The 18,240-nt window shown below is 37.4% G+C and overlaps 1 protein-coding gene across 8 annotated transcripts in view; it reads right to left on the bottom strand.

Annotated features, from left to right (window-relative positions):
- enah (ENAH actin regulator) overlaps positions 1 to 18,240 on the bottom strand; it is a 106,726-nt gene that overhangs the window by 75,463 nt on the left and 13,023 nt on the right. The window contains exon 1 of one of the 8 annotated variants that reach the window (XM_077220180.1): positions 3,986 to 4,303. The exons of 4 other annotated variants lie outside the window; for them this stretch is intronic. In XM_077220180.1, the coding sequence (XP_077076295.1) occupies positions 3,986 to 3,999 (14 nt within the window). In that variant the 5' untranslated portion in view covers positions 4,000 to 4,303. Of the gene's footprint in view, positions 1 to 3,985; positions 4,304 to 18,240 lie in introns of those variants that run through there. 3 more of the 8 variants (XM_077220182.1, XM_077220188.1, XM_077220190.1) reach the window with 3 other exon arrangements.

The raw sequence follows: 18,240 nt of genomic DNA, 5'->3' as shown, positions 1-18,240 counted from the left end.
GGTTAAATAAAGTCCATACGCCACCTACAGGCCTATTAAGTGAACGATTTAATGATTATCGTGTAGCCCTTACTAAATGCACCAGTTTTAGTAAAATAAAAACGTACAATCATTGTATTTAAATATACAATACAATATTTAAATATAATAAAGATAATTAATGTAAATACTTTTACGTTTAATATTCAATTATAATTACTACATTAATACCCAGTTAAATTTTTAGCAGATGCATTATGAATCGATTTATTTTAACACCTCTAATTGTGATCCAAATCTTGAGCTGCTCAAAAGCTGGAATGCAAAACTGTGCGAATGACTTTACCTTAACATATGCAAGCGCTCTATCCTGCCCCTAGCAACAACCTCCCAGCATACTGCTATATTCTAATACATGTGACAGCAGACAGACAGACTGACTGACTGCTAGGGTCTGGCTCCAAGCAGGATCCCAAACAAAACTCAAACCATCTCAATGTCACATGAAAAACTAAATGCTACAATAAGCATCAAGCATTAAATGACACTTAAACCCATCAAGAATCACTGTATTGCTTTCAGAGGTGGACAAAGTACACAACTTCCTTACTTGAGTGAAAGTACAGATACTACTGGTCAAATATTACTTTGTTACAAGTAAAAGTAGTAAAGACCGATTCTTAAGTAAAAGTAGAGAAGTACTTGTTTTTAAAAGTACTTGAGTATCAAAAGTACAAAGAACATGTCAATGCATTGTTATATTATTGTTGCATTATTACAGGACCTTATGCCTCTGAAGCAACCTAGTGAATACACTGACCAGTTTGTAGTTTTGTAGTGTGGAGCTTTTAGAATGTCACAAAACCTATAGAAATTAAACAACTGAATTTATAAAAAAGACAGCCATAATTATCCTTTTTTTTATTTAACACTCCTACCAACCCAACAAAAGAAGTACACATCTATGTGTACCCATTCATGCACATTTGAATCAAGTGGTCTGTAAAAAATAAATAAAACCTAGCTATACAACCATAACTGTATAACTGCCCAACAGCAATACTGCTTTAACAAACAACACAACATACTTATTTGCCATGAAAACAAAACTTTCAAACCATTACTTGTGACAACGATACTGTCTCTCACAGATCCCTAGTAAAGAGAAATCATAATAACCGTCAAACTTCACGACACGTTACCCTACAGGAGTGATTACTGATAAGTTTGACTGTCAACCGCAAAAAAAACAATCACGTTTTACAGACGGAAAAAATCATGCCCTGACTAGCATAACTACTTTCTACTCAAGGACGTTGACAGTAATGTAGTGGAGTAAAAAGTACGATATTTGTCTTTCAAATGTAGTGAAGTTACAGTAAAAAGTTTCCAGAAAAAATAATACTCAGTAAAGTACAGATACTCAAAAAGTGTACTTAAGTACAGTACTCAAGTAAATGAACTTCTTTACTGTCCACCTCTGATTGCTTTACATAATACTTTTTGGACTTGAGTTATAACTTTATTTTCAAATGAACTCAATGCAACAGTATTGGTAAGAATGGAACTTGTGACCATGGCTTTGGAAAACACACCCCAGCATGGTAGAAAGTCAAGATATAGTACTGATAAATTGTTCTTTTGGGTTTGTAAACACCTAATTTCACTAAAGATGATAATAATTAAGGGGTTTTAACAAATCTGCTTTCGATTTTAGCTCACATTCTTAAAAAAAAAAAAAAAAATTTATAAGTTGAACTAGTCCTGAATAAGAACCAGTTCTTGATTCTACTGATAATTTAAAATTTCACTTCAAAAAGATGACTGTGCCCTTCAAATGTGCAAAAAGAACAGCAGAAGGCCACAGGGCTCTTGTGTTCCCTGCACTCTCGGAAGCAGACAGACAGAAAAATCCCCAGATCAGTACCACACATCATCCTCAGAATAACAAATGGAGGGAAGTAATGCGGCACTGTATATATATTCACCTGTTCTTCCTCAAATACAAGTTTCACCTTGAGTAAAGATTCATGACATCTACAACCTTATGATAATAATAATGACAGGTTACATGTTGAGATGTTAATTGAGGAAGCATTAGCCTACAGATGATTTCACCGGGACGCCAGCTATGCCGAGAGGAAGAAGGAGACTGGATTAGACGAAGCAGGACAAGCAAGGCAATGCTAATGATCTACTGCAGCATAGACACAAAGACCCATACAGAGCGTCAATATCCCAAACAAACACATACGGCGATTCCAGGTGACTTATTCAGCAATCATTTCAATCAGCTCAGCAAACTATGACTGTACGCCAGACGCCTGCTGCGTCATGACAGAGTGCATTATAAACCAACAGATTTTATATTTAGACCCTCATTTGCATACATGAGCTGAATCCCATTATATAATATCACAAAGCCAAGAAAGAATCTCCCTGAATAGCACTCATCATGTCAACATTCAAACACACAGATAAAAGAAATGTTAAAAAAATAATTGCAGGATTTCCCATCCACTTGCAAATACAGGAAGTATGAAAAATAAATGTGTGCGTATATATATTTCTCACGCACAAACCACTACAAATTCTGAAATCAATAAATGATAAGTCAGTACTTTTAACTGATTATATAAATGGACACACATGGTGCTCATCTGTAGGTAAAACAAGGGAATCAAAAAAGTATAAACTAACACAACAGTGGAAAAATACTCATAAATCAACTTAATTCTGCAGGTGCACCTACAGTGCACACCAAAACCATCAGGGGAATTGTAAACACTTGTAAATATCAGACCTGTGAGACTTGTCTTACAGAAACCACTTTGACAGAGGTGACTGTCAAATATATTGAAACAAGTCAGGTATATTTGTACAGTGCTTTTCACAACGCACATTGCTTCAAAGCAGCTTTACAGAAAATAGTCTCTTAGTATCCCTAATGATAAAAAGGCAAAAGTGACAAGAAAAAAAAGCAACAAAATCACACATTATTGTGATTCTGAATAAACGGTTTTGTACTGTATACATGAAAACGGTCCCTGACTACACTGCTAGGCTAATTTACATAGAAACTGAGAAGAAGAAAAAAAGCCACATCATTCCCCATCTGCTAAAGATATATGCACATACTGGTGAGTTGCTAATTTATTGTTTAACACAGGAGTATAGTTCAGCAAAAACATCAAAACCCAGCTGGCTTTGTGGGGAGAAAGCAAACCACAATGACTATTAGAATCCACTGATTCATGATACATGAGGACTAACAAATTACTCACAATATCTAGTGAGAAAGGTTTATATTCATTTCTACAAAAATAGAACTTGCCTGGATACACCAACACGGCTTTCATTGGGAAAAACATGAATAATATTTCAAAACAAAACTGCATCACTGCTTAAGGGAAAAAATTATAATAAAGTGAAATTACACTTTATAATTTAAAATGCAACAACAAACATTATCAAAATGACACACTTCAGAAGCTAAAAACAGGTTCAGTATATATAGTATTTGTTACTTAACATTAACTTTTGATATCATATTAATATTAAAAATATTTAAAAATGTATTGATCAAGTATTATACTGTATTTACTGTACAAGCTACTCTAACCATGTTAAACTTTGATAAGCGCTCTCTATTTTGGTGCTTTGCGCCCTTCTCTTAGCTCAAAATAATTCAGTTGGTCACTGCGTTCATCCTAAATTTAACATAAGGTGATTGAGTTTAATATTCACTTTATGTTGCGATAACCCCCATCCACTTTTACTTCAAGTTAAAACATAATCAGCACAAGCCAAAGGGTATACGGTTTATAGTCTCTATTTTTACTCGGACACCAGAGAACACCAAGATTAGCTATCAGGAAAGGTATCAAGTATGATTACTTTTCCACATGTTCACGATACAAAAATATCCTGAATTCATTTACAATACATCCTCTACATGTCCACTAGACCTCACAGGCCTCAACTGACCACTTTCTAGGAGACTTACACGTCACGTGTCATCGCTGCGTGTTCCAGTCCTCCACCCGCAAGGAGTCTGCCTACTACTGTTCTTCTCTAAAGTTTCCAGATTCCTCTGAGCCCGAGGTGTCCTCGAAGCTGTCGGCCTCCTGACGGGTCTGTGGGACTCCGAGACGAAGCCGGGACAAGCTTTGCCGTTAGGACCCCTCCCTCGAGGTTAAATCGGGCCGGCTGGGCAGTCTCCTCAAGAATGTCCCCTCTCCCCAAAATAAACCTGCTGACTGAAGGGTGTCATGAGCTCACTGACTTTTTTTTTTCCTCTTTCGCCCCTACGTCTCTCATTCGTTTCCCAACTGGGGCAGTGGAGCAGTGACAGTTAATTTACTGTCCATTCAAATCAAACCCAGATGGGATGATAGAAGTCTAACAAGCATGAATGATGACTGGTAGTTAAAAAGCAATGTTTCCAAGAAGGTCACAAGAGGGCTACACACCACAGGCTTTGAAATAAATGCAGTATTACGATGAATTCAACTTTAATAGGTCTTGGTCAACTTTCAGGATTCGTATTTCACATCAACATGCTCCTGCCCAATGTTTACAATTCACCCTTCGCAGGGAGTTTGATTGACAGGTGATCTGACCAATCATAGTCCGCCATACGCCGAATCCGCCATTTTTGTCTGACAAAGCAGTCAGGAGAATTAGTAGATTAATGTCGGTGGATTTGAAAAACTGTGCTGACGTCTCTCCACGGTTGAAACAACATTACTTCTTATGTTCATTCATGTTTATTTGATGCTATAAATGAACTAGAAGGAAGAGATTATCGGTCCACGGGCCGCTTTAACTGAGGCTCTACAGCGATCTGTCAGACGCATTAAAGAGCCACAAAACTGTATTTATTGTTTAAATATCTTTTTTTTTAAATGACCAAATTTGAAAGTTGAGACTTTGATTAATATCAAAAGTAACCTGGTCTGTCCTGTCTGTCAGCGTCCTCTCTGCTCCACGATATATTTTTCACTGCGTGAGAACATGGTGTGGCATGGCTTGTTGGACATAGCAACAGTAACTAAAGGGGGCGGGACTTTGCGAACGGTCAATTGGCTCCCTCTCAAATATTATTTGGAATCTGAACTGAAATGTCCACACTTCACAGAAAGTTGAACTGGAATGACAGAAAGAGGAATGTTTAGAGTCCATTTTGTCAAATTTCACAACCCAAAACTTTCAATAATAAGTTTTCGTCTAATGAAAGTTTTTTGGGGGAAAGACGTTTCATCAGCTGAACAAGTAGCATGTTGTCAAACAACAGTACAATCAATTGAACACTATTTCTATCCCTCACAGCCTTGTTTTCATTCCTGTAAAAAATTAAATATGGCGCTACACTGACTAAGGTCTATTGTAATACAAAGAAACTGCAAGTAATGCATTCTGGGAAATAAATGTTCTTTCATTCATTCATTCTTTCTTTAAAAATGTAAAAATCTTTTAAACCAAGCTTTGTCAAGCCCACATTCAACTCTTTTTTTCTTTTCAATCCCTTTTCTGGTTAATTTCTTAGTTTGTTTAAGTTTTATACATTTCTAAAATTATTTTGAATCATTATGAATTACCCACATGCAAAAATAAAACTGGGTTGTTTCAAACAGTGTTTGGGTCAAATATTGACAAACCCAACCGTTTCAAAATTTAAACCAATGGTTGGGTTTGTCCATATTTGACCCAAACATCGGTTGAAACAACCCAGCTTTTTTTAAATTGTATGAATTATTAATTTGAATGAAAATCTAAATTACTTGTAATTCATCATAAACATACATTCAAATTGCAATTATGCATTTTGCTAATCGCAATTCACATTCAGGAATTAATTTGGAATTTAAACGGCATTCTTTAGCGCACAGTATTTACTTCTGCTTTCAAATGTTCCAAGTGGCAAGGAACAAGAGGCTAAACACTCTGAACTCAGCCCTTAAGGTCTATTTCCACTCAAGCAAGCGACTTCAGTACATGTCGTAGTGATGTAACTGGCAGACAAGGAGTTAGTCCTTCAGTCCGTGGAGGCTTTTCTAAAGTTACCATGGTGAGGATTTCTGCGGTGAAATCCTATCCTCGAAAGAGAACGCACAGGCCACCGAAACCAAACTGCAAATCTGAATGAGCTGGGATCCAAACAGAAGGCCACTATTAAATAGATCCCTTAAAATGCAGACAACCCTGTATCTTTCTCCAAGCTAACCTTTCAATCCTGGCCATTTGTTGAACTTGTCTCTATGGTGACTTGGCCTTGTCCGTCCATCTGAAGAGATGGGACCGATAGACTTGGAGGGGATTGGAAGGAAAAGAGAACAAAACTTTTGCTGTTCTCAGACTATCTGGAACTTGGTCGCAACATTCAGAAGGACAGCCAAAATCATTTTCTCCACCTCTGGTTTGGAACAGTTGAGAGTTTTTGTGGTGTTTCACATAGCAAGTAAAGCATGGGTGAAATCCCATATAGCAACCACAGCGAGGACCTGCATGTTGTTATTGAGGAACTGAGGAGCAATACAATAATTAAAGCATGTAGTCTGGAAGGATTTGATCTGCATTCTCAAATAAAAACATCTGTGGCAAGGAGTGTTTGCTAGCGACAGGGTGTTGCTACAACAACGGGAAGGTAAAGCACACTGTAAAATGCAGTTTTGTCTTTGAGATCACGAAATGTTGCCAAAAATGTCTCACCAAGTGCAACCAATGCCCAAAATAATGTGACAATCAACCAATCGCAGGTGACAACAGTTTTTTTTCAAAGCAGCGCCAGTAAAACCCAATCTCTATTTCTGGACATGAACAATTCAGTATGACAGAAAACAAATCAAGGGTAATTTTGATCTGCTGAGCAGAAACACACTTTGGGCAGTGGCCTTCTTGTAGCAGCTGCCAAACTTGTGTCTAGTTGACAAAGCGCTGACTATACAGCTCTACACCCAGTTTCTCAGGAAATACTACATCAGCCTCTGGCCATCAGCATTCTGATCTCTAAACAAGCAAAGTAGCCACTAGACACTGCTTTCAGATGCACTTTCCTTTCTATATCGAAGCACAGAGATCTGCTGTTACATGGAATCAGTTAAATATTCAAAAAGGAAAATATTCTCCATGTCCACAAACTTACATCAGAGCTATTTGCCTATTGCATTAGAATAACGCTTTACAAGTGAGGTTTAATTCGGTAACATCAGTTAACGCATTAGGTATCATGAAATAATCCACAATACTTTTACAGCGTACATTATTAACATTTTAAGTTTTATAAATTTATGTAAGCTAATTATGAACTAACATGAATTAAAGAGTTAGTTTTGGAACAATATGATGGTGAGTAGTAAGTGATCATTTTCATTTTAGGGAGACTTTCCCTTTAACAATGAACAAATGTTATTTTAAAATGAACCAAGATAAATTTATGCTGTAAAAAGTTAGTTCATGATACCTAATGCAACCAAGGTTGAAATCAAGCAAAAAAGGTCACCCTTACAAAGCACAGGAAACAAAAAACACATTTCGTCTAGGCTGCTGAAAGCCTCGGCTCCTGACTGGGTCAACTAAAACAACCCAGGTCACCCTCGGTGCTCTGTCACTCAGCTTACCAGCAGATTTCAACAGGCACAAGCTGTATCTAGCGCTTCAGTGATGCTGAGACCATAATCCCTAAATCTTTTAATATCATGTAGAAAATTTTCAGACAGAGGAGAGAAAAGTCATGGACAAAGATGAGGTCTAACAGCTGGGTCAATAATTGATGGTAGGTGTAGGAGGTATGACAAAATCATATCATGCATGGAATACGTAATTTTACATCAGAGTAACAGTATCATCCATCTATTCTTGCTGAAAATGCAACAAGAAAAATTTGCTTCATTTACATAATGTGGCACTGTCTATTTTTGGAGTATTCAATAAACTAAATACAGTATAAACAAATACATTGTCAATTTTTTTTTTTTTTTACTTATTCATCACAAAACAATGTTAAAATTGGCATAGCTTCACACTATGTGAAAAAAACTCAATTACTCAAAATTGTGAAAGTTCCTGTGGTAGAGAATCAATTCAATTCTATATTAATGAGTCAAGTTCTGCCATTATGAGCCTATGATTATTACAAATAACACCCTGACAAGGACCAAGAGGCTATTGTTGGTGTATGGGGGTCATTGCTCTCCTAATCATATGGTCATTCAGCAAACTTACTACTGAGGGCAAAAAATAATAAATTAAAACATTAAAAAAAATTGTGGATTTGGCCATTCGTGTATTCCATAACGAAACTTAGGCCATGGACTTTGAGACAAGAAAATTATTTTCTCACTCAAACCACTAACTGCTGCTGCTTCTGATTGCTTTTAGAGGGAAAAGCTGGCCATAGCAGCTGGTCTAGGTTCAGTTTACTCTGTAATAATAGCATATTGGCAAAACATCAGGCAAATGATCCTGTGCGTATGCGCTTTGGAGAACATCAAAGGTTTCTATTTTCAACATGTTTTTTTGCAGCATTGAGCAATGTAGCCAATCACAAACATATCAGTTGATTTTTGAGTGCAACGACCAATCAGAGGTGTATAAGTTAGCACCGAACAAAAACTCCAGCATATTGAGCAGCGAGTGAATTCTAAGGTCTGCACACTCACAAATCTTATTATAACAAACAATTATGTAAATAAGATATTCAATGTGCAGAGAACTGGAACTTGAAACATAATATTTATAAATGACTATCACTTGGAGACCCACAATAAGTACTCAAATTCTTTGGTACACTAGCCCCAGACGTATTTGTTATCGCTATTTGGTATGTATTGTTTTTTTATTATTATTGTGTTATTGGTGGTATTGAAGAGCTTTTGTGAATCAAGTTTATGAAGTGTATAATAGGCATAATGCAAATGGGTTTTGGTGTAGTTGTAGGCTGGACTACCTGTGGTAGTTGTGGCGCTGTTTTGTTATAGAACTTGGTCTACTTCAGTTATTATAATAACAGGTTGTTATTGTTTTAGTGAAGGTCTGGTTCTCAGATCATAAAAAAAATGAAAACGATTCTATATGTTCTGGCGACAGCCCTGCTATTGGGTTGGCCTTAGAGGACATACTTGTCAAATTAACTCAGGACACAATATTCATTGACCAAGTACACATTAGCATATTGACTGTTTTTGATCACAAAACTGATGTATTGCATTGATTGTGGATAGTCAGTTCTTTGGGACTGAACATAAAAAGAATCTCCAGAATTACATTTCCTCGTAGGAAACATAGATAGATACACAGGAATCCACACTTATATCTACAAGGTCATGATCATCTATCCTTCTTTAACACATCGTCCAGCATAAAGACTACATATATGACACAGAAAAACGTCACTATTATTATATAACTAAATTGTGTACATGAGTGGTCGCTAACCAGTAAACATCAACTGATGGTTTAAGCTTTTAGGAGAAACAAACAATCTATTCCAAAATCATTTTAAACACGACTTGTTTGCCTTTTCGCCTTTCTTCGCCATTGGCTTTCGGCTTGCTTAGTTGGGGACATTTCATTTTGTATTTAACAATACTATTACAACATTATTTTCCTGTTATCTCTGTAAAGCTGCTCTGAAACAATCTCTATTGTAAAAAGCGCTATATAAATAAAGGTGACTTGACTTGAATTGACTTGTGTAAATAAATAAAAATAACAATATAATGAGACTAAGCAGCAGATTGCATGATATGTAATTTTGATGATGAGCCAGAACATAACTTTTTTTTTTGGATTCCCCAAAATCTATAAAAACAAATAATAATAGTAATAATAATAATAACTAAATAAAAAATATACGTGCAAGTTACAACAAAAACAAAAGCAGAGCGGTCATCTCCCCAAAAATAAACTCTGAAGCAAACTGAAATAATGTTTTCATTAATACCCCTCCGAGTCCAGAGATGTGTTCAAGTCTTTCTCTCCCGCTCTCACTGAGGTAATCAAGTCCACATGGAGGTGAGAGAGAGCCGCTCCGGTACCAAACATGGCAATCAGAGTGTGATGATGAGTCATGCTCCCCTTTAAGCTGCCGTAACCTCCCTGCTCTCCATTTTTCACTCACGGAGAATAACTCCAGAGTCAGAGATCTGGATGCGTGCGGGTCTCCACATTCCACTCAAAGCTGAAACTTTAAGTGATCTGGATTGTTGAGCTCATCAGTGTAAGCTGAGGCTACTCCAAAGACGACCATTAAAAGAAAAATCACTGCATACTTTCCACTTCTTAAGGCTATCAGTCATGGGGGCACCAAACTGATACTGAGCACCAAAGCAGGACAGTACACTCCAACCATGAAGAAAACCACAAACTTAAAAGAAAAACCTCCATGATAGGTAAACTTCACTCATTAATGATGAAAGACAATGTGAACCATGCCAGATTGTTGTGGTTAGCCAATCCTAACAGAGATCATTTATACATACACTACCATTTAAAAGTTTAAGACTGATGCGATTTTTTAAAATGTTTTTGAAAGAGGTCTCTAATACTCACCAAAGCTACATTTGTTTTTTCAAAAATACAGTAAAAATAGTAAAAGCGTAAAATATTATGATATAAATGAAAATAGCCGTTTTCCATTTTAATATTTTATCTCGGTTTAAAAACTCAGGAACAATATTATATGATCCTTTAGAAATCATTCTAATATGCTGATTTGGTGCTCAAGAAACATTTCTTATTATTGATGTTGAACCAAGTTGAACAGTTCTGCTCAATATTTTTTCAGGATTCTATGATAAATAAAAAGTTGGAAAAAAACAGAAAATAACAATGTAAAATCTTTACTAGGGCTGCGCGATTAATCGAAATGAAACCGCACCCGATTTGGCAAAGGCTGCGATTATTTTTTGCGCAGCTTGTCAGTGCAGCACAGCTGATCAGCAGTAAATGCTGCTCAATCTGAACACCAGAGGGCGCTCACACAGGCACGCAAAATATGCCCAGCCGCAACAGTAGACACGCACGTAATTCCAGGAAATCCCTATAGGCATCAAACTACCTGTAGCTGAATAGACAGCATTATAGGGGCCCTTTAATAAATCAAAGCATTTCAATCTTCTATTTTAAAGTTTTGGATTTAGTGTTTTGGATTCTCCTACAACAGGTTTACATGCATCAAAGGTAAAAAAAACTGTTTAATTTTCTCATAATATACATTTGCACATCCCCACATTTTCAATGATTCTCAAACGACTCGTCAGATGAATCAATCTCTCTAAATCCGTCCTTTCCGTGAGCTACTCTGCTCTGATTGGCCAGACAGCTCAGTCTGTTGTGATTGGTCTACCGTGTACAGCGCGCGTGTCGAAAACAAAAACGCCCAATGCCATAAAAATGTCAGCTCTGGTTGTCCTGAGGCCTCCTACGCTGTAAACTAAACACAGTAACGAACAATGACGTCGATTTTACCATATCAATGTGAGCGCGAGTCCGATGATGAAACACTGGTAGAACTATTTATTCAACTCGAACCTCCAACGCAAGGACGACTCTAGCAGGATGTTTTTCAGTGATACACTACTCATTTATATTGCTGTGGTATTGTGGTAAAGGTTAATTTAACCACTGATTCTTCACATGAGGATGGGAAACAGTCAACTCTGGTGCAGGAAACCTTATAAGTGATTTCAGTGTGAAAAATAAAATGCTCTAAAAGTGTAGAATATAGACAGTTTAAAACTAGTTGACGTGTCCTGAGCACAGCTAAGTGTCTCAAATAGACAATGGACAAATACCCTCATGTGCAACAAAGACCATATAAGACAAGATAGAGTGCGATTCAAGGCACATTTGACAATAATGCTAACTGATCTGGCAGCAGCTGTCTTAATTAAATCCCAACTGGCTGCAGGACCTTAATCACGAAGCAGAAGCCAATCACGGCCATGTGACCCCAGCCTGGCCCTGTGCTCACAACCACTGCAAACTGCATTCACTCAAGACCATACGACCTCCCTCGGTTTAATGCTATAAGTTCATTATACCGTCAATCATCCATCTCTAGGGATGAGAGTATATAAAATACAAAAGGTCAGCATGAAGACTTATCTTTGTCATTTACATTAAAGATGAAACTGATCCATTCATCCTCCTTTTGATGAATATTCAGTAATATGTGGAATTTGATCTTCATAAAAAAGGGATTTTGAAGTGTACTTCACCATCAAGGTTTAGCCGTTATATAAAGTGTTCTTTGTAGGTTGAATTTGAAGAGAAAAAAAGTGTATCCAGTCATTCAACAACTCTATGGCTTTAACGGGCAAGCTGTAGTTAATCACGCTGTGCACTGCACGGCTCTTAAAGTCAGCCCAGACTCTCAAGTCAGCCAAAGAGTCCGCTTGGGGGGTTTTCAGCAAGACTGCAGCCTGAGCATTTTCAAGCCATCTGAAAGGAAAAAATCCTCAGTTGAACACATTCACATTTGCAATTTGTTATGAGACCCTATGGAGTGTGTAATTGATTTAGATATTAATTGACTTTAAAATTATACTATCTCACTCGCTTCTTAAAGGGTTTTATTCTTACATGTGGCTGGAAATAGAAATATGGCCCCTTCAAGACAGAAACACATTCATCAGACTCAACAAACGTTAAAGGAACACTCCACCGGTTTTTGAATATGGGGTTATTCACCGTCTCCCCTACATTTAGATAGGTGGGCAAAAGCATTTTTGGCTCAGTGCATGAAGTGTCTTAGTCTGGCAGCACCACTGCTAGCTTAGCTTAACATAATGAATGGAATCCTTTGTTGCCGGATAGAATGTCGTGACGACACAACGAGTACAAATAGCAATGCAGATTAAGACTAGGCTATTATATTGGCAGATATTGACTTGGGACTATATTGGGGTGAAGCACAGGCAAAGCCCTGCTACTTGGGCGCAGGGATATAACGCAACACCTGAAATCCCCCAACTCTCATCCTCACGTCCTCAGGCTGTTGAGCGATCGCAACCTCCTCCTCCTGTCGTTCTATTTCCAAAGCATGCAGCTCCTCTTCTGAAAACTGGTTCGTAGAGGTATGGTTCTGGATCTTGACCGTCTGAGAAGTCACCCTCTTCGTCTCTCACAAGATCTGCCATGTTCATCGCCATTCACTATGTTACTATGCTACTACTGTAGGAAAAATAGCCAGCTAATATTCACGCTGGTATGTTGACGGAAGCTGGGGGATTTCAGGTGTTGCGTGATATCTCTGCACCCAAGTAGCAGTGCTTCGCCTGTGCTTCACCCCAATATAGTCCCAAGTCAATATCTGCCTAGGAAATCACAGTCTTAATCTGCATTACTATTTGTACTCGTTGTGAATATGCAGGCCACAATCAGTAATTCTTTTTTTATAACTTTTACTCACGATATGCTATCCGGCAACAAAGGATTCCATTCATTATGCTAAGCTAAACTAGCGACTAATACAATGCATTCACTGGGACAAAAATGCATTTGCCCAACTATCTAAATGCAGGGGAGATGGTGAATAACCTCTATTTCAAAAAAACGGTGGCATGTGGTTCCTTTAACTTCTTAATCAGTAAAATAGTAAGCGCTCATTTCCCGGACCAAACAATAGACCAACAAATAAATTCGTTATATCCTTATTCATTTAGAGAAGTGTAAAGGAAAAAAAAAAAAGGAAAAAATCTACTGGCTACAATAGTTTATGTCTAGATATTGAAGAAACAAAAGCAAACAATATGATTATTGTTTGCTTTTGTGAAAAAAAAGATTTAAAAAAAAAAGTCCAAAAAGAGTCAACCTCTATCATAACATTTCACTATTCAAACACTGAAAATGATCAGGATGAACATTCATACATTTGTGCAACTCCTTTTCATAGAGAATAAAGCATATTGGGAAATCTTTCTTGAGCAAAAAACACTTTAATACTTGGCTTGTGATTAGCAGAACGTGTCATGACCACGTGTGGAACCCCTTCAACGTCTTATTCCTCTTAAATCATAATTTCTTCGTATTAATTACAAGCTGCTTTGCACTGGGTCGAATACTCTTCCTTTGCTCTGCGCCGAGCACCGTATTCCCTCGCGGACAGCGGAGAGAGCATTGATCAAATGAGAAAAGGGAAAGAAAAGGAGAAATTCTTCACATTAGTCCGGGGCTGGCCACGTGCCATCAAAACACTCCAGAGGCCCTTTCAGCACATGGCCGGTGGGAGGACGGGGGGGGTGAAGAAGAGAAGGGAAGAAGTGGGAGGGCTGGTTAATATTCTGACAGCACAACACAGTCAGACTGGATGCCGCAATGAAACTACACTAAATTCCTAATGTGCTCCCACTGGCCAGCAGGAGCAGGGAAAGTGCACTGTCCTCTAGACTGCCCCAGAGGACCAGCAGCACACATATAGGTCTGTGAGGGGCAGTAGTTGTAATGACCATCTTAATTGAACCAATGGTAATCGGATCATGTGCAAAAAAATTCAGAGTGAAGACAGAATATTGGCCACCTGACAAATAACAACTAGCATGTACTGGTAATTAGTCTGGATGATTCTATGCATCTGTCCATGAAACCCTGTTAGTCTTCATTAACCCTCTCTGGGAGGGCTGACAGGTGTGAGAACATTCTGCTGTTGATGGCCTAATGAAAGGGAAGGCCCTGTTGTTTGATGTTGACTGAGGCTCACCTGTTTCTCACACTGGTGCGAGTGTGTTTGGGATTGACACAAGGACAGAAAAAAAGGCAACTGAATACTGAAGTATGTTCAGCTGTTTTAAAGGAACACTTCACCATTTTTTGAAATAGGGGTTATTCACCGTCTCCCCTACATTTAGATAGGTGGGCAAATGCATTTTTGTCTCAGTGCATACATCAGAGCTGCCAACTCTCACGCTTTCGCCGTGTGACACACGGTTTTGCCTGTTTTCACACAAACTCACGCCACACATCCATTTTCTCATGCAGAGAAAATCACAGACAAAGAAGACACTGACACCGACAGACAACACAGAGAAGGTTACTTTTGATATGGAAAAAATTCTCAGCTGTCAGATTCTTTTAATATTTTTACGAGATTCACACAATAAATAACGTTGTGGCGCTTTTAAATGCGATCGCTGTAGCGCCTCAGTTCAAACGGCATGTGATACAGTAGCCTACAACTTTTTTTTGTCATCGTCCACAAAGAACCGGCAAAAGTAATGATTATGCATGAAACATTTTAATTGTTTAATGAACTAGTGTTTTCAACGTCAGTGTTGGCTGCAAAGATAAAGTTGACGCAGTAGTGAACGCGCCTATTGAGAGAAATGCACACTTCAAACGAATTAGCGTATGTAAGCAGAGAATAGATGATTTCTTTTAGTTTTTAATCGTTTTGTTTAAAAGTAGACATTTCAAGCTTTCTTTATATATACTTCTCAGGACTGTAAGACAAGTAGCTTATACGCTGAGTTTTTACACTTTTACTCACAACATGCTATCCGTTTGTACAAACGCATTTGTGAGTACAAACTAGGGCTGCAACTAACGATTATTTTGATAATCGATTAATCGGACGATTATTTTTTCGATTAATCGATTAATCGGATAGAAATTAAATTAGATTTTTTATTTTATTATAACTAAATAAAACCGTAAATCAGGGTATTTATGTGTAAAAGTGTACTTTAAAAAGTGCAAAAGCCACACATTGAGTTTTACTAATATCAATATTTGCATTGTTTTTAATGATAATTGCTGATGGCAAGTTGACAAACATGATTATTGTTAAAAAAATGATATCCAACATATTATGTTTTAACACAATTTTTGTTAAAACAAATTTACACAGACATGTTGTTCAGATGTGAATATCTGAACTAAAAACAAACTAAAAACATCTAAAATATATAATTCATTTAATTTTTATTTAAAATTAATTATATATAAGGAATATAAGGATAAAGAATATAATATATATTATATATAATATATAAAAGAATATAATATAAGGATAAATTGATTAAATAAATATAGAAAGACTGAAAACAATTGTGTGAACGTAGAGCCGCAGTAGATCGCGTTTGAAAAACAATTAAAACTTAGTAGACAAATGCTATAAAAAGAGAACGGAATGGAGGTAACGTTACCCAGCAAGCTAACAGGCTTGAGTAAAGGACAGGAGAAATTATGCATTAGTGCACAAGCATTCGCTGAAAACCACTGAGTACAGTGACTAAAAAACAATATTTTACTGCTGCTGTTATTAACTGCCTTTGTATTTAATGCTTCACTTTGTAAACACCGTTTTAATTTAACCTATTTCTGCGGTAGCGCTATTTTAATCCATCACTTACGTTGCGAGCGAACTGATTGCACAACCTGATGCTCGAGACAAAATACAGACATCCCGGAAGTCCCGGGAGTCTCCCGCATATTGATTGCGGCTCCCTGATGCCCGCGAATTAGTTCAAACTAATGCTCGAAAATCTAGAGCGCGCAAGCAAGAGCGCGCATGCGAGACAGAAGAGACTGCTCCAAACCGTGTAGCGCGCGCGCTCGGCAGAGCGCCTGAGGGAGAGAGACCTTGCGTGTGTGTGCGTACCAGTAAACGCTCCCCGTGACGTAAGCAGACCAACTAATCGATAATGACATTCGTTGACAACGATTTTCATAATCGATTATAATCGATTTTATCGATTAGTTGTTGCAGCCCTAGTACAAACTATTGACTGGTACTGTATACAGAATACACATTATATATATATATATATATATTTTATATTTATTTATTTGCAATGATCACTCAAATGTTGTGATCAAACAATTGTGTGACAAAGATATGTTATGGAGGAAGGGTGAATTATAGAATGAGAATGATACATTTGAACTGTAAACAAACTAATTTCCATTGCATGTTCTACTCTGTATTATATTCTAAATACTGTTGCATAATCTTCACTAATGACTTTGTCTTTTAATATAGTTACGTTATATAAAAAATAACTTAGCAATACATATATCAAAAGTGTCACTGGCAAAACCTTATCTTCTATTACCAGTGAAGGAAGGAAGTGCTCAGTGCCCGGTTGCATAAAGCACCTTAAGTTTTCCCCTAAAGGTACAATATGCAGGATTTTTGCAGTAAAATTACCCTCGGTTTCCGCCAGGTTTGCGCTCGCACTGCGTTAGTAACCATGGCGACAGACATGGACAACCGGGTTATTGCCGTTATGCCTAGCAAGACGCTAACGCTTTTGTTGTTTTGTTTAAACATTATGGACCATGGCAAGCAGACTTTGAGGCAAAAGGAGGACTAAAACGAAGATCAACATCTTTCGAGATCCCGAGTGCTCCACGTCCGCGACTAACTTCGACTTGACAGAGACACGATGTGTTGCATGTACTTTATTAGACAGGTGAGCAAATGTACATAAAACTAATCAATGTTATTTAGTTCAACATGATGAAATGTTAGCATATGATCTGTATGTTATTCTAATGTTGATCTAGCCCACTGCTAGTCTCATACAGCCAACACACAACCTAACTAACATTCAACACACTCAAATGCTGTTTAGTGGGATAGTGTAACTGTTAGAGCAAGTGAAACAGCTCTGCGTTAACTCAAGTTTAATTCGTCTAATAAACTGACCTGTGTGAGTATTAATTCAGCACTTGCGTGTAGTTCGGTAGAATGAAATGTCCTTACTCCTTTATCCACAGGACTCGCGTTGTGTGTGGCGCTGGTATACGTCTAGCAATCGCGCCCTGCTTCACACCACAGTCATGTTAAAAACATCAATGTATTCACTCATCTAGAAAAGATCCATCAGCTTGACGACAAGATCCATACTTACGCTTAATGTGGAATATACGTCATCATTATACGCCTTTGTTATTGTAAGAGGTTAGCGACCCTTGGTGGCGAAAATTCCTGCATATTGTACCTTTAAGTATGATACTAAAGTAAAAGTAATAATACCATAAATGAAAACATGTTTAATTCCATAAGAGTACTTTTACTTAATATTTTAAATAAGCAAAATGTACTAAACATGAAACTACTCATTATACAAAATGTGTTTTATATAGCTTGATGTTGTAACGTAGTGTTATAGGCGGAATGGGCTTTAACACTGTCTCTACACCAGTAGAGTGTATATCGGTGTACCGGTCGGGCTCTGTTAAAAATGTATTGTGCATCCCTAACGTCAGTGTTGGTAACATTTAAGGAGATAGCATATTCAGGGTATACATTTTTTT

This window comes from Siphateles boraxobius, unplaced genomic scaffold (assembly GCF_051911475.1).
Source record: "Siphateles boraxobius isolate OS27281-9 unplaced genomic scaffold, OSU_SipBor_1 8, whole genome shotgun sequence".
Taxonomy (NCBI): Eukaryota; Metazoa; Chordata; class Actinopteri; order Cypriniformes; family Leuciscidae; genus Siphateles; species Siphateles boraxobius.
Note: the sequence above shows the minus strand (reverse complement) of the source record. Positions and strands in the feature narration are given on the sequence as shown.